Source organism: Lactuca saligna, chromosome 3 (assembly GCF_052625555.1).
Source record: "Lactuca saligna cultivar CGN05327 chromosome 3, ASM5262555v1, whole genome shotgun sequence".
In the NCBI taxonomy this organism is placed as follows: Eukaryota; Viridiplantae; Streptophyta; class Magnoliopsida; order Asterales; family Asteraceae; genus Lactuca; species Lactuca saligna.
Window position 1 is genome coordinate 96,716,494 of NC_136419.1, and position 22,941 is coordinate 96,739,434.

At 33.9% G+C, this 22,941-nt stretch overlaps 2 protein-coding genes across 3 annotated transcripts; both read left to right on the plus strand.

Annotated features, from left to right (window-relative positions):
- The first annotated feature begins 12,279 nt into the window (after window positions 1–12,279).
- On the plus strand, window positions 12,280–13,981 carry LOC145037039 (SUMO-conjugating enzyme SCE1). Its single transcript, XM_078985586.1, has 5 exons — window positions 12,280–12,510; window positions 12,653–12,736; window positions 13,239–13,391; window positions 13,476–13,589; window positions 13,665–13,981. The coding sequence occupies exons 1-5, from the start codon at window positions 12,442–12,444 to the stop codon at window positions 13,725–13,727; spliced, it is 483 nt and encodes a 160-aa protein (XP_078841712.1). The 5' UTR covers window positions 12,280–12,441; the 3' UTR covers window positions 13,728–13,981.
- A 1,274-nt stretch (window positions 13,982–15,255) lies between these two features.
- On the plus strand, window positions 15,256–18,077 carry LOC145037040 (RNA-binding (RRM/RBD/RNP motifs) family protein). Of its 2 annotated transcripts, none has more exons than XM_078985587.1 (10): window positions 15,256–15,664; window positions 16,095–16,157; window positions 16,253–16,334; window positions 16,444–16,515; window positions 16,698–16,773; window positions 16,996–17,038; window positions 17,128–17,219; window positions 17,310–17,379; window positions 17,482–17,567; window positions 17,919–18,077. In XM_078985587.1, the coding sequence occupies exons 1-10, from the start codon at window positions 15,341–15,343 to the stop codon at window positions 17,962–17,964; spliced, it is 954 nt and encodes a 317-aa protein (XP_078841713.1). In that variant the 5' UTR covers window positions 15,256–15,340; the 3' UTR covers window positions 17,965–18,077. The 2 variants fall into 2 exon arrangements, with proteins under 2 accessions (XP_078841713.1, XP_078841714.1); XM_078985588.1 differs by having other exon boundaries at window positions 16,701–16,773.
- The last annotated feature ends 4,864 nt before the right edge of the window (window positions 18,078–22,941 follow it).

Below are 22,941 nucleotides of genomic sequence, written 5' to 3' on the forward strand. Positions count from 1 at the left end.
AGCTCGACGGTCGACTGGTGTTAAGGGATTAATCGGTCTTGCGGGGATTAATCGAGGATTAATCGGGGACCATAGATTATTAATAAAATATTAAAATTAATTAAATATTAATATATCTTAAGAAAAAACAAGTACTTCAAAATTAGAAAATAAGAAAAAATTGTAATTTGGAAATTTAGAAATACGAAAATATGAACATTTTGGTATAATATTTGAAATTTTTAAAATTTGAAAATTTTGGAGTAAAAAAAGAAAGTTGGTTTTTTGAATTTTTTAAATTTTTTTTGACCTTTTTTTGACTTTTTTCGACTTTTGTTGACCGATTAATCCCGCAAAACCCGATTAATCCTAAATTTCCGATTAATGCCCTAATCCTCGACGGTTGGAGAACGCCAAACGATTAATCACACAATTAATCCCGATTTCTGCAACCATGACTAACGATAAGACTGACTTATTCTTATACATATAATTATTAGACTTTTAATAATATAATAGTATAATGGTTATATTTTAAACTTTTAAAATTCTAGGGTTTAGAATTAAAGTATTCTAAAGTGACTTTACAGACTCCAAAACTTGAGGGCAAGTTTTGAAACTATTCAAAACCTTTCATTTGTATAACTTATGAGTTTTAATGATTTTACTGGAAAAAGACTTTTGGAATTCCATAACTTGAGGACACGTTATGAAGTTCATTAAAAAGCATTTAGATCAACAATTAAACTAACAAGCATGTCAAATAATTTCTATGATCTAACAAAACTCATAAGCATGCATAATGAAACTTGAAACTTTGACAATTATATTTGAAATTGGATAAGCACAATCATTACCACACCAAAAACAAGTTTAATAATCTAAAAACAGTTTAGGGTAATGATCCTAGTCCAATTCCAGCATTAAAACTCGAAATTCTGCACTCAGGGCCTCCAAAACCAACTCGACAATTTGGATGAATTTCAACATGGACTCATCGAGTCCCCCCAGTGGACTCGACGAGTTCACTGAACAGTGAGCAGAAAATTGATTTTTTAGCAAGTTGCATCAAGTATAATTGAAAACAAGCATTGTCTCTGATACCACTGATGGGTTTTGAGCATTCTAACACTTCTATGGTGTGCATGCAACCCTAGAAACCTTGAATCTATGTTTTCTCTATTATACATGAAAATTTTCATTTTTCCAAGGCTTCATCCTAACTAGCATATCATGTGGTATATGTAATATAAAAACTAGTAGAATGACATAACTTTCTTGTAGCTTTGATTCCTTAAGACTTTGTGAGACTAGCACCCCAAATGTGATGTCACAAAATGCTTCACACAACACCACCAACAATTGTAATAACTTGAGAGAAGATTATATTGCACCAAAATCGGCTAGCCCTCACTTGTGTATCTTAAAGTAGTGCTAATTTTGCTAGTATGAGGCTTCTTTATATAGTGTACTCATTAGGGTTACACCATGTAACTCATGACTTTCCACATTCCTCATGATCCATGGGTTTTAACCTCCATGGAGTATCCATGGGTCACCACAAGGGTTTATCCCAACATTGTAACGACCATAAATTTTCAATAAATTTTAACTTTTCATAAACAACCCATTTTCATAATGTTATTACAAAAAGGTTTTCAATACAATTATTATCAGAGTCTTCCTAGAACCATAACATAAAACATAAACACGAGGAGCGGTACGATCACGCCTTTGCCTTGCCACAGTCTCCTGAAGAACCTGAAAAACGTTAAACCACAACTGTAAGCCCAAAAGCATAGTGAGATACCCCCAAAATACCAACCACATATACCATATACAAATATCATGCTATATCATAACAAATCACAGAATAGCCATGCATATCGGGTCTAATGTGTGACTGGTCCGCCGTATCGGGCCTTCAATCCACCAGGTCCACCCTCCGAGTCTAGTCATGTCCCTCGAGTATGCAGTGTGGTTGGTCCGCCCGCACCGGGCCTTCAACCCACCTGGTCCACTCTCTGAGTCTACAGTATGACTGGTCTGCCCGCATCGGGCCTTCAGTCGGCCTGGTCCACTCTCCGAGCCTCGGCATGTCTGGTCTGCCCTCGTGGGGCCTACAGCTTATCCGAACCGCTCGCTGGGCCTTCGGAATAACCGGTCCGCCGTGGGTATGTTAGCCTACAGCACAAAGCAGGTCCCGCCTCAACCCAACCCCAGTCAAACAACCATGTGCACATAAACATACAATCATATCACAATTCACAATCAACAAGCCGATCTAGCATATCACATAACATATCATCATCCTAACCAGGATACCGACCTAACCGGTCACTAGCATAGCATCATCCTACATAACAGGATTCCGATCTTAACCAGGTCTCTAACATATACCATACTAGCTACCAGGATGCAAACATATCAAAGCAATAACATAACAACCAATACCCGGATCTCAATCCGATAAAGGGTCGGCCTTGGTGCCTTAGACCATGTTGATATAGTGAGGATAACTCACCTCGCGATTGCTGAAACTCTGAACTGAAGAAGCAGATTCCTGAATCACCGACTCACCGAAAGTCCCGATCTAGCCATCATAACAAAATAATCATTAGGCCAAACATTCATCCACTAATTGGGCCAAGGCCAAAGTCCAAATCTTCTACAAAGCCCAATATTGGCCCAATTTACTAAATTGGGCCCTCCTCACCAAATGGGCCTAGATCCAAGGTCCATAATAATAATTGGGCCCAAACTACTCTATCCATAAATTTCCAGTCATGGCCCATAAACCAACAGCCCAAAAACAGCCCAAAATCTAAGGCCCAAAATGGAAATCCAACAGGGGGAGTACGCTGGGGGTACCCTTTCTGGTACGCTGGGCGTACAACATTGATTCACAAAGGGGATCGGGGCACTTACTCTCTACGCGAGGCGTACTCATAGGTTACGCGGGGCGTAACCTTGTGGCTCAACAAATTCATACAATTGCTTAATGGCTTAAGCTCTTAAGCCCAAACTTCAGATCCTTAGGCCAAATATGCCTAGGATCCATAAAGTCTCGAACTTTATCACCTGGGATGTCCATAAAGCTCTTAATCTATGGTCTTAATCCATTAAGACCTACTTATCTCACACATGGAACAACCACAACCCTTGGGACCTCATTTTTCTCACTCAAGACCTCTCCTAAGGTCTAAAAGGACAAATAATCTTGACTAACTCGAAACATGCAACAAGATGAGGACTTTTGGGACAAGAATGGTGTTAAAGCTTCACAATACATAGATCTACACAATATGAATGTCAAGCAAGAAGCTTTATACCTCAAATAGGCTCCAAAGGATGATGTCTCTCCATATCTATAAGCTCCAATCGTTCCTCTCCTTCTTTGACAACTTCTCCTTTCTTCTTCTAGCTTCTCTTTTGCCAAAATAAGCTTTACAAGACCAAACACACCCAACAATGGAGGTGGGACGGCTATATAGGATTCTTGGGGTTAAGAGAGTGTTTATGGATGCTAAGGAGGAAGCCTTTATGATCTTTATATAGTGGGTGCCCTTAAAATTAAGGTTTTCGAAGTCTGAGAGTACGTTGGGCGTACCTTTAGTACGCTGGGCGTACTTCGACCATCACCCGTGTTTCTTTCCCTCACTACGATAGGCGTACATCCAGCTTACGCTGGGCGTACCCAGCCAAATTCAAATACACATGCATGGCATGCATGCGACCTCTTTTTCTAATTTCCCCTTAGGAGCTATAATTGATATCACCTTTGAAACGCCGTAACTCCTCTACTCTAAACCCGCTCCCGATAAACTTTATATTCACATGAGGGTGGCGAGAATCCCTACGCTTCTATCAACACACACACCAGTTCGAAACCTTCTCGGATAAAACCCATTTCCCATAAAAGGACCAACATTACCCTTTCTCTTAAATCTCAGGGACTCATACATAAATACTTTAAGAACGGGGCGTTACAGAGATGAAGAACTATGGATCATAAGCCCACTTTATAAGAATGAATGATTTACCAAATCAATCCCCATTTATTTAATTAGTCTCTTGTGATCACAAAATTAATTCCAAACTGATTCTTGATCAATACTAATTAAATAATATGATTTCATATTAATATATTAAAACTTATAATATATTAGTAAATCATAAATATAATCTTCTCACAAAAGTGTATCCAAATTATTCCGATGCCATGCAACCCAAATGAAGCATGCCAAATCGGGTCAAGTACATACCAAAGATAGTTATGGACTTAGACACCTTATCCAACAGTCTCCCACTTGGATAAGTCTAATAACTATAGCTACAAGTACTACTTCATGATCCGACTAGCAATCATAGCTCTGAAAAGTCTCGTGGAACTAAGTTGTGACATTTTAGATAAGTGATCATATAATCCTCTGTTCTCAAGGTATCGTTCGTACAATTACACGGAACAATGTCGTACTTATTGTCCAACAGTTTGTTTCCCAATTTCCGATTTGTTTGACATAGAACTTAATCGAACACATCAATTTAGTTCTGACTGGGCCCGGTACATAGGTCAAAACAAAATCATCGAGGGGACCAAGGTATTGTTTTTAATCCTCCAAAGACTAAAAGGAAACGATAAAATTCGACTCATATGCTTGTACTAACTAATCATCAAATTGTACACAACAACACGTTTTATAACATCAAGTTACTAATGTGTTTTCGTACTATCAATGTACAACCAACTCATAGTCAACAACTCATATCTCTTGGTTTGAAGACTTATATTATATTACCGTCTCACGACACTTGAGATAAATTCCATGAAGTGATACAAGTGAACGTGGGTCGAATCCAATACTCAAAACTTATGAGCATTCACGAATGTTGCAGCAACAATTGTTATGCCTAATACAATTCAGACAAATCTACAAACCCAATTCATGATAGTATTATTTCAATACCTACTTCTAAAGTATGATCGACTGTGGATAGTTTGAATAATATAATTATTCTGGAAGTCAAAACATGCAAAATGAAACAATAGTAAATGGTTGACACAAGACAATACCATACTAGTAAAGAAAAACACCTTTTATTTAAACATCAAATGTCAATTACATTTCGACTATTACAAGTTTCGAAAGCTATCTAATTACTAAAACTAATATCATCCTTCAGTCCAATGCGCCTCACATGCTGTAAATGCTTAACCTTGCACAGTCCCTTCGTGAGGAGATCCGCTCGGTTCTCATCTGATGGTACCCTCTTTGCCATGAGGAGTCCTTCTTCTATTCGATGTCTAATGAAGTGGTATTTTTGTTGATGCGTCTGGATCTGTCGTGATCCCTTGGTTCCTTGGCTAAGGCAACTGCACTCTCGCTATTACTAAAAATCTCCCTAGGCTCCTTTATAGTTGGTACAACTCCAAGGTCTCCAATGAAGTTTTTCAACCATATTGCCTCCTTCACCGCCTCGCTTGCTGCTATGTACTCTAATTCGCAAGTTGAATCAGCTACTGTCTCCTGCTTGGAACTTTTCCAAGTAATTGCTCCTCCATTTAGGGTAAAGACCCAGCCCGACTGAGAGCGGAAATTATCCCTGTCAGTCTAAAAGTTGGCATCACTATACCCCTCTACTCTCAAGTCATCACTCCCACCAAGGGTAAGGACCCAGTCCTTAGTCCTCCGCAGGTACTTGAGAATGTTCTTCACCGCAATCCAGTGAGCCTTACCAGGATTCCCTTGATATTTGGTGACCATGCTCAAAGAAAAGGCCACATCAGGGCGAGTACAAGGAATAGCATACATGATCGAGCCTACAGTGGAAGCATATGGTACTCGACTCATCTCAGCTATCTCAGTCTCTGTACTCGGGCTCTGAGTTTTACTCAGTTTGGCATTACTCTGGATCGGTAAGTCACCTTTCTTGGAATCTTGCATGCTGAACCTATTCAACACCTTATCCAAGTAGGTACTTTGACTAAGTCCATTTAGTATGTTACTCCTCTCTCTCAATATACTTATCCCCAGGATATAGGCAGCTTCTCCAAGGTCCTTCATGCGAAACACTTCCCCAACCAGGACTTAACCTCCTGCAAGGTTGGGATGTCATTTCCTATGAGTAGTATGTCATCCACATACAATACCAAAAAGCTAACTATACTCCCACTAGCCTTAACATATACACAAGACTCATCCTCGCTCCTCAAAAAGCCAAACTCTTTGACTTTCTCATCGAAACAAAGATTCCACCTACGAGATACTTGTTTTAATCCATAGATGGATTTCGCAAGCTTACACACTCTATTAGGGTACTTTGCATCAACAAAACCCCCTGGTTGACTAATGTAAACATCCTCAGCCAAGTTTCCATTAAGAAAAGCAGTTTTGACATACATTTTCCATATTTCATAATCATAAAATGCAGCTATGGCTAGCATAACCCTAATAGACTTAATCTTCACTACTAGTGAGAAGGTCTCATCATAGTCAACTCCCAAAGTTTGAGTAAAGCCCTTCGCAACCAATTGCACCTTATAAGTGTATACCTTCCTATCCATTTCGGTCTTCTTCTTGAAGATCCATTTGCACGCGACTGTCTTACGACATGGTACATTGTCAACCAAGTTCTAAACTTGATTGTCATACATGGACTGAATCTTGTTGTCCATAGCCTCTTTCCATTTGGTAGACATAGGGCCTGCGATGGCTTCCTTAAATTTGTTAGGTTCATCCAAATTTACCAATGTACTATCACTGATAAATGCATCACCTTCTGTAGTAATATGGAAACCATAATAAAAATCAGGTGTGCTCCTAACCCTTGTGGAACGCCTCAGAGGTACGGACTCATCAATCAGATCAACAGGAGTTTCCTCCTCAGGTTGATTGCTAGTGTTTGAGGTTCCTTCACCGCTTGACTCTTGAATTTCTTCAAGGTCAATTTGCCTCCCACTGTTTCCTTGGCTTATGAATTCTCTCTCACAAAAGACTCCTCTCCTTGCCACGCAGAAAACATTGTCACTCGGTCTGTAGAAGAGATAACCAAAGGATTTATGTGGGTAGCCGATGAAAACACACTGCTCACTTCGAGGTTCGAGCTTGTCGTGACGCATCTCATGAAAGCCTCGCAACCCCAAATTTTGATGTGGTCTAACGTGGGAACTTTCCCAGTCCACATCTCGTGAGGTGTTTTGGAAACGATTTGGTTAATCGGAATACTGTGAACATATGTTCACAATTGCTAGTCACAGTGGAATTGTTGCGAACGGTCTCACCCATGAAAGTCAAAATTAAGACTGTATTCGTAATTGAATGGCTAAAATCGGATTTGAAATCGGAAGTGTGGTTTGTATTGGATAGACTTGCAATCAGGATTGGAACTTATCAGAATGATTTGAACAGATGTTATTGCGAGTCAAACTGAAAGTCAAAATTGGGTCGAACGGATTCCCAACAAACGTCTCACCTGCGAATGATCGGGGCTTGTCGACTTGAGAACATTCAAAATCTTTGGATTCGGGGAATGAATTTGATTCGCACTGAAATCGTTTGGCTTGGAACGAACTATCTCAGAATTGGAGTTGTGGTCGCTGTGTTCATTTGTCAAATGTCAAATGTCAAATGGGGAAGATAACTCGAAGTTTCACTTTTGGTCCCTATTATTTCCATATCTTGGCAATTTTTGTTTATTTCCAGAAATTGTTACAAATAAAAGAGGAAAATGATGTAGAATTATTATTTAGTGCCTTGTCTTTCAGTAAAGTGACAATTTCAGCCCTATATTCCGAAATGTTTGCATATTTAAGGGTTGGTGAACAATTTTGGATTTTTTAATGTGCATATTTTTTCCTAAATAGAAAATTATGGATTCCAACAAGTCTTGGCAGTTCGGAAAGTCGTTTTTCACGATAATGTCAATTTTTTTTTCCAATTTTTTTGGATTTTATACTTCATTGTTTATATCATTTTGTCGCGGGGGAACATGGTATTTGTTTATCCATTCAAGATCATTCCCATGACCATTTGAAGGTTTTATAATCATGTTTTTTTATTATAAATCGGGGGAGAATTTGATATGGCCATTGGAAATTGGAATTGTGACTTTTCAAATTTGAAGATTTTTGATGAAACTTGTGGTAGCAATATGAAGGTAGCTTTTACAGTAGCAAATCTTAATCGAGCTCTTCTAAAGCTTTTGCAGAGAAGTAGTCTTTACAGTAGTAGTTCTTCATCGATCTCTTCTAAGGTGTTGATATATCTCTGACTTCTAGTATTTTCTCGATCAAATGGCGTTACGAATCTTAAAATTTGGGTTGTTACATGATATTTTTTGGTGGCTTATATCATTTGCTTATTTGAAGATCATTATGACTTGGAGGGAGAGTTCTTCAAAGATAAAAAATGATTTTGTTTCTTAATTCTGAAATGGAGTTTTATGGCGGGTTTGACTTTATTGAAGATATCTGGTATTACATTAGAAAATGAAGTTTAAAGACATTACTTAAGTGCTTGGCTTTATTGAAAATTTGGCTTATATATATATATATATATATATATATATATATATATATATATATATATATATATATATATATATATATATATATATATATATATATATTATTTCGGGGGTACAGTTGTACCCTCAAAATAAAATTTATATATTAAACTTTATATATTAGCTTTCTATATGTAAGCAAGCTTAACTACTTTGTACCCCCAACTCAAAACATAAAATCTCGATGCTCGCTTTTTTTTTTTTTTTTTTTCTCATGAATCGAAGTGATTGCTGTGGAGAGTTTAGAGACAATAGCAAGATTGGTATTCTGCCATCCATTCGAAATTTTTTGTTTAAAAATACATTTTCAAGAGGCTTCATGGTTTTACTCAAATTTTGATTATTCAAATACTATTTTAAATTTCAATTATGTTTATACTCGTATTGAAATTCTTGGCTCCGCCACTGGGCGAGAGAGATACAACCTCGATCGGGCTTCAAACCCTAGGTAGCCGACAAAAAAGACATTGTAAGCCACTTGCTCAATTTTAGACTTTACTAAATGGCTTTATCCAGTTCCAACTTGAACACTCGAGTACTACACTTTTATCACATTTATGGGTGGAAACAATGGTGCTCTCCCAAGTATAATTAACCACATCAACCATGCCATCGAGCAACAACCGATAATAAAAAAATTTAAAGGAAAGAGGACTAAAATCGACGCACAAACTAACCAAAATAGTAGGAGAGTGATTACATAACAAAACAATATCCAAAACACAAAACCACTTATATCTTTTCAAAAACAAATATCTAATAATTAATGTTTAACCAATTTTGAATATAGTAGTTCTTTTCCTTTGTAATTAAGCATTTTGACATTTGCACAAAACCTTATTGGAAATAACAAGGCAATGTCCCAATTTGTCAACTTGCAAAAAGATTCACACGTATAGATTCATATCATAACGTCACGACCGACCCAAATCACACGTTGTAAAAGGGTAGCTTGGTTTTCACGCTTGAATTAAATAAGTTAATAATTTTTAAAGGTGTGCATTTAATCTAACACACCCATAACAATATATATATATATATATATATATATATATATATATATATATATATATATATATATATATATATATATATATATATATATATATATATATATATATATATATATATATATGGTAAAGTGAATATACCTAACAACCTTATATAAACTTAGGTACCTAACCACATTATACTACATTTTTTTGCATTATATTTCCATTGCAATCGTCTAAGGTTCTTAAACTTTAATCTTTAACTTGATTTACTTCAAAGATTTTCAGACATTCACCATTATATTCCTCCTACACCATTTGATTTGTAACGTTAGTATATAAAACCCACCAGGGGGTCTCCGATAGAAAGACATCATTTGAAGGAAGATAATGGTGAATGTCCAAAGATTTTGGAAGCAATCAAGTTATGAGGTTGAATTTTAAGAACTTTGAGTGATTACAATACAAATATGATACAAAATTACGTAGTATGATGTGGTTAGATATCTAAGCTTATATAAGGTTGTTAGGTATATTCACTTTACCCATATATATATATATATATATATATATATATATATATATATATATATATATATATATATATATATATATATATATTCCAACGTATTTTTGAAATTGAACTATTAAGTTGAAAAAGATAAAAAATAAAAAATACAAATTTGGACTATTATATTTTCATGGGAGAACGTGAACATTATATAAGTTATTATTGCATTTTTTTTTGAATTCAAATCAAACAATCAAAAAGAGTAATTTGGTTATTATTTACATACTTTTACATTATTTTTAACTATCATTTTTATTAGGGAAAATGACTTATTAAGGTAACTAACTATTTCAATTGTCCATATATAGGTAATGTTTTTTTTTGTACACATTAAGGTAACTAACTTGTTTTGTTTGTTCACATTTAGGTAATATGACCGGCTATCACCCGTTTTTGTTTATGTAGCATCCACCTGACATTACGTTGCACCTACGTGGCATGGTGCATATATGAGAAAATGACTTATTAAGGTAACTAACTATTTCAATTGTCCATATATAGGTAATGTTCTTTTTTTTATACACATTAAGGTAACTAACTTGTTTTGTTTGTTCACATTTAGGTAATATGACCGACTATCACATGTTTTTGCTTATGTGACATCCACCTGACATATGATTTGAATACGTTACACCTACATGGCATCCACCTGACATATGACTTGTTTTGTTTCTTCTTCCTCATCTTATTCTTCAAAACAACAAGATGAATTTCAAGCTGATCATCCATGTGATTGCGGCTTACCATCTCGTGTGAAGATTTCAAGAACTCCTAACAACCATGGAAGAAAATTTAGAGTTTGTCAAAACTCGATGGTAAATCAATATTGTTGAATATGTTGCAGGAGTTCTTGAAATCTTCACACGAGATGGTAAACCGCAATCGATGATCAGCTTGAAATTCATCTTGTCATTTTGAAGAATAAGATGAGGAAGAAGAAGCCATCATCGATCGATCTAGGGTTTAGAATTAGGGGTGGAATCGTATGACACAGTTATAGTGTAATCGAATGAAGACAATATATGCACCATGCCACGTAGGTGCAACGTATTCAAGTCATATGCCAGGTGGATGCCACATAAGCAAAAACATGTGATAGCCAGTCATATTACCTAAATGTGAACAAACAAAACAAGTTAGTTACTTTAATGTGTACAAAAAAAAAAAGAACATTACCTATATATGGACAACTGAAATAGTTAGTTACCTTAATAAGTCATTTTCCCATATATGCATCATGCCACGTAGGTGCAACGTATTCAAATCATATACCAGGTGGATGCCACATAAGCAAACACAGGTGATAGCCGGTCATATTACCTAAATGTGAACAAACAAAACAAGTTAGTTACCTTAATGTGTACAAAAAAAAGAACATTATCTATTTATGGACAATTGAAATAGTTAGTTACCTTAATAAGTCATTTTCCCTTTTTATTAAACCAAAATTTTATTTGTTTCTCCAAGCTTTATCAATAAAGTTCATGGATGTCGATGATTAAACGCATTTTCTTATTATAAGCACTTTAAATAAAAAACAATTATTACTTACTAAAAATGTTAATCAATAACTTAATACTATTTAATATTATTGAAATATATGAATTATAAATTTATAAATTATAATTTCATCACTCGTTTCATATTTTTAAACAATTTAATTATTTATTATGATATATATTTGATCTCATATACTTAATAATAGTTTTATTTTATCCATTTTAATCTCTAATCATATTTTATTATTAAACTTTTTTTGTCATTTTTATTAAAACGAAATATTTTTATAGTTATGCTTTTATTTTTATAACTAGATAATTTATAAAAATAATATTAATATAAAATATTTAAAGGACCAGAGTTTCCAAAATATTTTAAATATATAAAAATAATTATTTAATTATTAAAATTTAAATATTCGAGAAGATTTAATATATAATTTTTCTTTAAATCCCAAAAAATGACATCACAAAATAAATAAATTATACCAAAATTAACTACTGTGTTTGTTTTATCTCTTAATTTAAACCTAATTTGTTCAAAAATTGAGAATCGTAACCAGATTTATCAAATCTCAAACCCTTTCATCTTGTTAAACACAGGGAACAGATTCGAGCTTATCTTTGATAATTGGTAGACTAGTATTTAGTGTGGTGACTGGTGGTGTTGTTGGGGGAAGGAATAAATCATAAAGGAGAAAAAAGTCGACTGCTCATAAGTCAGCCTTTCGTCTTCTTCGCCATAATAAACTCATTTGCAGACTTCTACACCCTGCAAATCTTTCTCACACCCACCCAATTCTAGACGCAGATCGCGATCGAAATCTGTAAAACCATGTCTGGTGGTATTGCTCGTGGTCGTCTCACCGAGGAACGAAAAGCATGGCGAAAGAATCACCCCCATGTTCGTCTCTTAAGTCCTACCCCCCTTTCTCTTTTCATCCTTCTGTTTATTTGTGATTTTGTTTCATAACTTGTGTCTATGGTTAGGTATATATGCTGATTTTTTTGGGGATTTTGGATTTGGGTTTGATTTTATTGATTAGGGTTTTGTGGCGAAGCCCGAGACTCTCCCTGATGGTTCAGTGAATTTGATGATTTGGCAGTGTACCATCCCCGGTAAGACAGGGGTAAGTTCTCGTTACATCTTTATTCTTTAATTTGAATTTCATCGATGAACAAAATTTTATCAATTACGCGTCTGTAAAACTATCTCTTATGATCGAAGAATCTCTATCTTCTTTCAGTGGAACGAGTTTAAGTATTCTGTGTAAAAAATTTACGAAAATTGGTATATTAGTTGAAAGACGATGAAATCACGAGAACACCATTGAATTTAGGGTGTTCATATGAGTTTCCAGGCTACGTTTTTAGGCTCGTGATATGATAACACCATTGAAGTTGTTACGAAATCTTGAGAAAGAAATAATTTATTAACGATTCATGAAGAAATGTTTGAACAAAACATGAATTCAGGGTTAGAAAGATACAAATTGTTCTTGGATCAAAGAACAATTATGCTTACTTAGTATATAGATTATAGGCATAAGTTTGTATTATAGTTTCATATAAATTTTATTATTTGAATTTATTTTAAAATTATTTTGAGTATAAGTTATACTATGAATGCAGACTGATTGGGAAGGTGGATATTACCCTCTTACCCTTCACTTCACTGAAGATTATCCAAGTAAACCACCAAAGTGTAAATTTCCTCAAGGCTTCTTTCATCCCAATGTTTACCCCTCTGGAACTGTTTGTTTGTCCATCCTTAATGAAGACAGTGTAAGTTCTTTGAATCCAGACAAAATTACCAAAATACCCTTCCCTTTTTAAATTTTTCATTGTTTTTTTTTTTTTTTTTTCTAGGGTTGGAGGCCAGCAATAACAGTTAAACAAATCTTAGTGGGAATTCAGGACCTGTTGGATTCCCCTAACCCTGCTGACCCTGCACAGACAGATGGATATCACCTCTTTATCCAGGTAATCAAGGTTGTTTTAAATAATTTGAAGGGTATTTTGGTCATTTCATAAATTTGTGATTTTGATGATTTGTAGGATACGGTGGAGTATAAGAGAAGAGTCCGCCAGCAAGCTAAGCAATATCCCCCTCTTGTTTAGGTGGATGCAAATGGTTTGGGTTAATTTGATGTAGACCATGTTCATGTTGATGTTGATGTTGATGATGATGATGTTGGATTAAAAACTTATATTTTCATATCTGAAAAAAAGATTATTCGGGTGGTGAAAAAAAGATTAAAACTTATATTTGTGTGAATGGGTTTTTGCTATTGTTAACAATGTGAAATGATGTGGATCTACTTTTGGGGTGATTGTTTATGTCTAATAATGGAAATGCAATTTCTCTATTGCTATATGTTTGTTTTTATTGCTCGTTGATGATAAATGATCGTTGATTGGATTTTAGTGACATGAATATGTATGAACCTACTTAGTTATTTATGGATTTACTTGTATATAGGCCCGATCTTGTAGTTGTGAGGGTTTTCGGTTATAAGTATTAATAGCTAGGGATTCCAATATAATCACCTGAAACAATCGAGTAATAGAATAGTTCTTTTGTTTCTGTCCATAGATTAATGTAAAAATCGATTGAACCTTCATTCTTTGTAATGTTTTATTTTGATTCTTTATTGCTTGTGTAACAAGTGGTATCAGAGTGAAGGTTATTAAAAATTTAGTGGATCGAATGATTGATGTTGTGGAAGAAGATGATGATGATGACTCTTCTGGTTCAATAGGGTTGTGAGATGACACTAGAAGAAGAAACAAACTTGCATAAGGAGATGATGTGATTGATGTCGATTGCAAAGTCGAATATTGTAGCAAAAGGGGCAGTGCACAATTCTTTTATGTTTGGCTGATGAAGTGCTACATGAAGTAAAGCTAATAGTTGAATTTTCATAAACATACCTATAGTAAAGAGACGACATCCTTATAATTTTCACTAAGTAATTTTGTAACCCTTCTATATGCATTCACAAGAACGACATGTTGTATGTCTTCAAAGAAGCATAAGATAATTTATATCCGCATGAAATGTTACGAAATGTGTCTTGTTGATCTTGATCAACTGTTGTTTTGATTTACTTGTATATCTACTTTCATATGTAACTGTTTCATGGGTGTCTGTAAAAAAACAAAAATTGATATAAGTTAGTAATTTTAGGTCAAAATACATATAAAATACTTATATAAAATGAATTTAAGTGTTGGTTTTTCAAATATTATTTTTCAAGTTCTTTTCTTAAACCATAAAGGTATAAAAGTAAATAATGTAAATAGACAATGTATGTTTAATGATTATGAGGGAATTTATGGTTGTATTTTGAAGAAGGATGTATTGCAAAATACAAAAGGTAAATACTTTTTTAGTTAATCCAGTCATCAACACACGAATATAATTACTTTGATTTGATCTTAGGTTAAATAATCACTAAGAAGAATTAATAAGAATAATGATCACAATAAACATACACTTGCTTAACACTCTACAAGAATTGAGGCATGGTAATGTAAATGTACTTGAGGGACTGTAATGTAAATATAAATGAGGGACTATAAATGAACTTTTCAAATTCAAAGGACGAAAATTTGTATTATTTGAAAAATAGAAATAACCGCAACATTTCATCGGCGGAAACCCAGTATCGTTCTACAACACAGATTGGGGAAAAAATTAGGGCTTGGAGAACGGAAAATTGACCCTTAAAATGGACGACATGGCAGCTTACTACCCACCACCGGCGGGTGTTCACACCACCCAGTTCTCGTACTACCAAAATCCACCTCCTCCTCCCGGAGCGACACAACCTCCACCCGCCGCCGTATCTCAGTTACACCATCAGTACCACCAGCCCCCTTTCACTTCTTACGCACCACCGTTATATACGCCGTCGTTTCAAGACGAGGTTCGAACGCTATTCATTGCTGGACTTCCCGAGGACGTCAAGCCTCGTGAAATTTACAATCTTTTTCGTGAATTCCCGGGATATGAATCTTGTCACCTTCGTAGCCCCAGTGCAACACAAACTCAGGTATCAATTGTAAATTGAAAATCGAAACTGCATTGTTGAAACTTTGGTTGTTTTTATTCCTTATTTCAAAAGCATATTTGATGATGAAAGCTAGGGATCATTGAAAGTTCGGGTCAAATTTCTCCGCAATTAGAAAGAAGCTATCTATAGATCATTTGCGGAGTGACCTTATACATGTTGGAATCAAATGTTCTTCCAAATTTAAAATTGATGTGGATTGGTAGCTTGTTTAAGAAAACGAATTGATAACTACACTGAACTTCTTAGAAAGATCACACACATGAAATGGCTATTGAATATATAACTCAAGTTGTCAACTTCATTTATGTTTTTTCTTTCTTTATATATAAGGTAGCTATTAATCCCCCTCTTGTATTCACTCGAATTTGCTTCATATCTTTTCTTATTTGTCTTGTTTTATGTCAAACAGCCATTTGGGTTTGCTGTTTTCATGGATCAGCCTTCTGCACTTGCAGCATTACACACTTTAAATGTAAGAAAGCTATTCCAATACATACCCATCTGATTCCCTTTTGAAAAAAAACAATCTTTTACACAAATCATCAAGAAAAAGTATCGGATTTGTAGGGAATGGTGTTTGATCTTGAAAAGGGTTCAACTTTACACATTGATCTTGCAAAGTCAAACTCAAGGTCAAAGCGCTCAAGAGGTATATATAATTATATATCATTACTTCTCTTCTCCGTTTCAATCTACTCTTCCTTTCTTGACCTTTTTAGCTAACTTATCTTTGTAAAACTTATCAACTATACATTTAGATGATGATAGACATGGATCCGACAAAAGGGCAAAAGGGTCTTCTTCATTTTCAAGGGGCTTTTCAGATCCTGGTGAGAAACTCTTGTTCAAAAAACAAAAGCACCAAAGAGACCTGTAAATTACAAATTACAAAACAAGTAGTTTTAAGTTATGAAAACACGAGTTATCGAGGGGTGAAATTGAAAATTGAAAATTGAAACACATTATTCTAGAAGCTCACAATTGCACACTGTTTTGCACACGTGTACACTAGCAGGTGTTGGCAGCATTCACATGCCTGGATTGAGTAATTCTGCTTACAACACGATTGGTTATCCATCTGCACAAAGGTCATACATAAGCACACTTTTAATTACCTTTTTTGAAACCAAAAAGAAACAAAAAACAAAAAGATTTTTATTGTAACTTTCACTATTGCACTTGTTGTTACATGATTTCTTATTACTGAAAGGTTAAAGGGCTTCAAAACATCACATATGATGACATTCATTATTAGACAAATCACCATTTTTTTCTTTTTAATTTCTTATTTGTGCTTTTTAAATTTTCAGCCATGGAAGCTTTGAAGCTAGAACTGAAAACACTTCAAGATTGGTATGTTTCATTTGTATTTTGTGATTTATGTTTATAAATTATAATTAACAAAAGAGTTAATGTAGTTTTTTTTTATATTTATAAATTAGAGAAACTCATCAGCTCCTCCATGTCCAACAATATTTGTGGCTAATCTTGGACAAGGTTGCACAGAACAAGAGTTAAATCAAGTATTTTCAAGGTTAGGAATTTTTATTTTTATTTTTTAATTTGTTTTTTTTAGATTTAAGTTTAGAATTCTTAAGTTGTTATCGACATTGTGAATTTACAGATGCCGAGGTTTTTTGAAATTAAAGATGCAAAGTACATATGGGACGCCTGTGGCATTTGTTGACTTTGATGTATGTTTTTAACTTTTTATATTTATTTGTTTGCAATATATTTTTAAAAGTTTTAGACATTGAAATAAATCAATAATATTAAATTTATGACATTTGTTGAAGGATACTGCTTGTTCAAGTGAAGCACTAAATCATTTACAAGGCACTGTTTTATACTCATCGGTATCTGGTGAAGGAATGCGGTTAGAGTATCCTTTTAATATATATTTTTATTCCTTATTTACCCTTTTTTTTTATGTTTATTAAATCTACATTAGGACACGACATGACAACCTTATACTGTATTTTACATTACCTGACATGACATGACATGAGATGATATTATATGATATCTTTATACTGTGTTTGATATGCAGTAGACTATGACAGCTACTGAGACTAATGATGACAGGACAAAAGATTTGCAAATTTTTTCCCACCCAAAAGGGTTGAATAATTTGGGAGTTTGTTAGGTGGGCATGGTACATCGTTTGTGCAAAAGACGTAAATGCCCTTCTCTTACTGAAAATGAATGAGGTTTTGTTTAACTAGAAATGAAGGTATGCGAAATCAAGGATGGGAATGCGAAGTAAGAAGTCGAGATAAAGTGTAAAGTGTATTTATATTGTGACATTAAGCTTATTATGGGATCAAGTTGGATTATATTTTGTATTACGGGGATGATTTCGTACTTAAATGATCTCCATTTTATTTTTTCATATATATTTTTAAATTTTATATAGTGAATGTAGTCTAGTCTTTGTATTGTTATCATTTTATTCATTTTTAATTTTGCATTTGGTATTAACTAGTAATTGAGCCTGTGTTTTGATGTGGGTTCTTACATGTTTTTGTCGCGTATTAGGAGACTAGAGTGGAAAAATCACACACACACACACTATAGAGATGGGGGATAAATTCGAAAATTTAGAAAATAAAAGGGTGAAAGTAACATTTTCTAAAGTTGAAGGTAGATGGAATCAAAGTTATATTTTAAAAAGTAAATGGATGAAAAATATTATTTTACAAAATCGAAGGATTGCAAGTAACCGAGTCGATAAAGTTGAAAGATTAAAGTTGAACTTTATGTATTAACATATTTGTATATTGTGTATTAACAATTGTAGTATTGGCTATAGTGATTTTCTCAGTTGAAAAGACCAAAGTAATATTTTTTTAAAAAGAGGGGTGGAAATTGTATTTTACAAAATAGATGAGGGAAATATATATATATATATATATATATATATATATATATATATATATATATATATATATATATATATATATATATATATATATATATAAACAAAAAGTTTAGAAAATGAAGAAATGAAAGTAATATTTTATAAAATTGAAAGTAGAGGGGTGAAATTGGTATTTTATAAAGTAAAAGGATAGTAAAATATTATTTAACAAATTAGAAGGGTAGCAACTGAATGATAAATAAAAATAACGGTTACAAATGAAAAATTATATAAAATTAAAAAAGTAAACTTAAAACTTTATTCATTAAAAAGTTTTAGTAACTAATACATCAATTTAAATATAAAATATTAATTTATAGATATAAATTATAAATATATATAAATTAAATAGCTTTTTTGATTTAACCAAAATGATAAAAATGTAACCAACATCAAACCTAATAAGGTATCCTTATTCGGTTAATTAAATAACCGAATAACCCGAACCAAATAAACCAAAATCATTTAGCTCGGTTCAATTATTTGATTCCGGTTTTTTATCACCGTAAGATTGCCCACATTTTTTTTGAAGAAGGCAAATATGTATTAATAAAAGACCGAAACATAAGCAAGGAGCTTAGTTTGGTGGAACAAGTAGTAAAACAGAGAAATAAAAGTTCAAAATGGATTGCAACTCCATTCCATCCAACTTCTACTATTCTTTCCCCTGTATTTGCTCCATTCAAAAGTTTGTGAGATGATAATATCCGCCGTTTTTGTAGGGGAGACCACCTTGTTTTTGAAGAATTTGTCTTTTCTTGCAAGCTAAATATTCCATAGTGTGGCATAAATGATCAACGTAAGCGTTTGTTTTTTTCTTGGACAGTTACCCCATGATGCAACATAATCTAAAAGGTCCCTTACCGTGTTAACTTGCAAGTTTTGTAATCCACACCATCTACTGATCCAATGTAATACTATTTTGGAGAAGTCACATTCCACCGTCAAGTAATTTACTGATTTGTTATGATTCCCACAAAGTAAACAGGTTGAGGATTGGACCAATATACCCCTGTGAGAGAGTGCCTCAGAAACTCGAATAACATAGCCCTCCAAACAAAACATTTGACCTTAAGGGGGATTAGTTTATCCCAGCATATCCGATAGCTACAAGTGGAATGGTTTAGCATGGAATCAATGAACCTTCTCATAATGTTAACAATATACATGCCATCATTGTTGTTGAGATTGAACCAGAATCCATATTTTTTCGAAGATCTAAATTCCCAAGAGTTAATGAGGAGGTGAAACTGATGTAATTCGGTTGCAGTTTCATGAGTTATTTTTCCATTGCCACCTGAAGCCATTATTACTTATTCTTTCCGTGAGCATACATCTTTTCACTGTTTCCATTTCGTACAGAAGAGGAAAAAGAATTTTTAATGTTGTGTTTTGTCACAACCCCAAACCTGAACGACGAAAATGTTCCGGAGCGGAGGACGTCATGTACAGTATCACAACAAAGCATAATAGTAAACAAACAACATCATCCATTGCGTTAATAATATAATTTAATACAAATGTGTTCTGTGTAGTTATAAGACACGAAAAATATGAATCAAAATAAGAGATGAGTCTTGAACATGCTCCATCTTCTCAAAACCTGGCATTGGTACCTGTCTACTAATGACCTGAGAATACAAGTTATTTTGAAAAAGTTTATTAGCTTTAAAGCTGGTGAATTCATAAGCATTTTAGTATCATTGTTTGTATGAAAATGTTAGTAAGTGTTTGATGTATAAGTTTGTAGTAAATATTTGTATCTCCTAGAAAATCCTATATTTTCTACTAATAGTAGCCTTCTACCAAGACATAAAATGTTCTATATGTTTGTTTCATGTAAAAGTGTGTATTTTTCCCAAGTGTGACTATCATTAACAAAATATAGTTTTTATATTATCGATTATGTGAGAAGATCACAGTGTGAATGCAATGGGAAAATAATAAGTACTGTAGTGTTGTATTATAGTTATTACTGTTGTACTAACTACCTTAAACCAATTGTTAATTAATGTATAATGTGATATAATTGTAACGATACTTGATCGAATTAGTAAAACACGACGCTCGAAGAGGTCGTAATGGTATGACATTCGTCACTCGTAGACCTACAGGTCCCACTGTAGCTAGCATCAAGGTGTAGGACGGTCAGTCCCGTATAGATCTATACACAAATTCACCCTCTCCTTCCAGGAGACTCTGGTTACAAAACAAGCCATAACATTGATGCCATGCCCCGAAGTGGTGACTCACATTTATGTTATAGTATTATTGTATATGTATTGTATGTACTAGTGTAATGTATGTTCTCTCTGTCTAGTATGTAGTATGTTCTCTTTGTTTCTCATCATAGTATGTTCTCTTGTATAGTGTATAGTATGTATTATTTCTCGTTATAGTATATTTGTTATGTTTCTCATAATAGTATATTCTCTTAGTTTCTCATCATAGTAAGTTTGTATTGACTCATGAATGAACTGACTCTTGTATGTTTCGTTGTACTAGAAATAGTGAGTAGTGACTTCCTAAACTATACCTATTATAGTTTACTAGTAGAGTTCTTTGTATAAATGAACATGTTTGTACACCTTTGCTACCCAAAGGGATTGAACTGAGATAAAATCTTTTATGTCTATACATATATACATAATATATAACTAAGGATCAAACGACACTCGGACAAACAACATGATACTCTAAGTCCACAACCAAACAAGGAACATGAAATAAAGTGAGTTATCAGTCCTAAGTCCTTCCAACCTTACTTATATAACTATATATGCATTAGACATGGTTTTAATAATATATAAGTTTGAAAGAGTTAAAAGAAAAGGTTTGGCAGATAAGAATAAGTTTGATAATGAGTTTAGTATGTAAAAGAGTTTGGTAAACATTTTGAAGTAGATTGCTTGATAAAACAGTTAAAAGTATAGTAAATCCATTTGTTCGATAGTTATTAATCACATGTGATTGATATAATAACTATAATGTTTCAACTTGTATTCCCCCCATAAAAGCATTTAAAATAATTTAAAAGGTAGATTAAGGGGTATGAACTCACCTGTAGTGAGTGGTGCGAATGTAAGATTGGTAAAGGATGCTAAGTGTCAAGTGAAGGCTTGAGCACGCCCGAATCCTATTTAACATATAATGACACATATATGAATACAATTAGTGTTTATAACAACTAATCATGCATTGGAACAACCTTAGGGACTAAGAAACACTTGTAATGAAGTTTTACACCACATAGGGTTGCATATAAGGGGTGTAGGGCCTCACATAGGAGTTTACAACCCAAATGGTAAGACCCCCATGAGTTTACGGCCAAAGGGGTTTACACAACTATGAGTTTACGACCGTAAACTCATGATATTATGTGTTAAAGGTGTTTTAAAGTCCATTCAAGCATCTAGGAAGTGTTCTAGTTTCAATGCTTTAGCTTAAGGGAGTTTAGGGCCAACAAATTCCCCTTTAATTAGGGTTTACGGCCAAGGGAGATCCTCATGGTCGTAAACACCTATTGATCTTGAGTAATGCTTGATTTTAATGAGCAAATCAAGTGTTCCTAGTATATAACAAGCTAAGGAGAGTGTAATTACGTATTAGAAGCTTGTAAGGGTGTTTAAGGTCCAAAAACACTAGTGTGTGTTCCTGGTGAAATGAAGAACACTTGAAGATCTAACCGAAAAAAGAGATTTCATGGATGAAATCATGTACCTTCACTAGATATAGAAGGATATCAACTTAAGAATGGAAAGATTACTTACTATATTGAAGATCAAGATGAAGACCCTATGATACTTGAGAGAGAACTTGGATTCTGGGCTTGAAATGGTAAAAGTGATAATAAATGACTAAGTGTCAAATATATAGTCTAGAGTTTGCGGCCGTAAACTCTAGTTTACAGCCGTAAACTCCAATTCTTGGAGTTTTCTAGCTTGTGTACTGCACACTGAACTCTAGAATAAACTTCTTAACATCACCTCTTGAAGGTGCTAGGCTTAGAACACTCAAACAGACTCTAAATAGTGCTAAATGATAGTAGAAACAAGTCTGAATTTGATTGAATTGATTGACTGTACAAGATAGAAATTTCGGGTTGTCACATGTTTCCACACCAAACATCCTTCTAGAACATACTTTTGCAGTTCGTTCTAGGTATAAGAGAGAAAAGGTTGTTTGTGTCAATATTGCTTTTTTGTTGACTATTGACAGCTTTGTACATGTTGCTACATAACCCTACTGTGTCTTTGCTCACGAGGTAGTTGGAGGGCTTTCTGCTAAGTTGTGTATGCTTGAGATAACACCAAACCAAAGGAATCCATGCTCATTT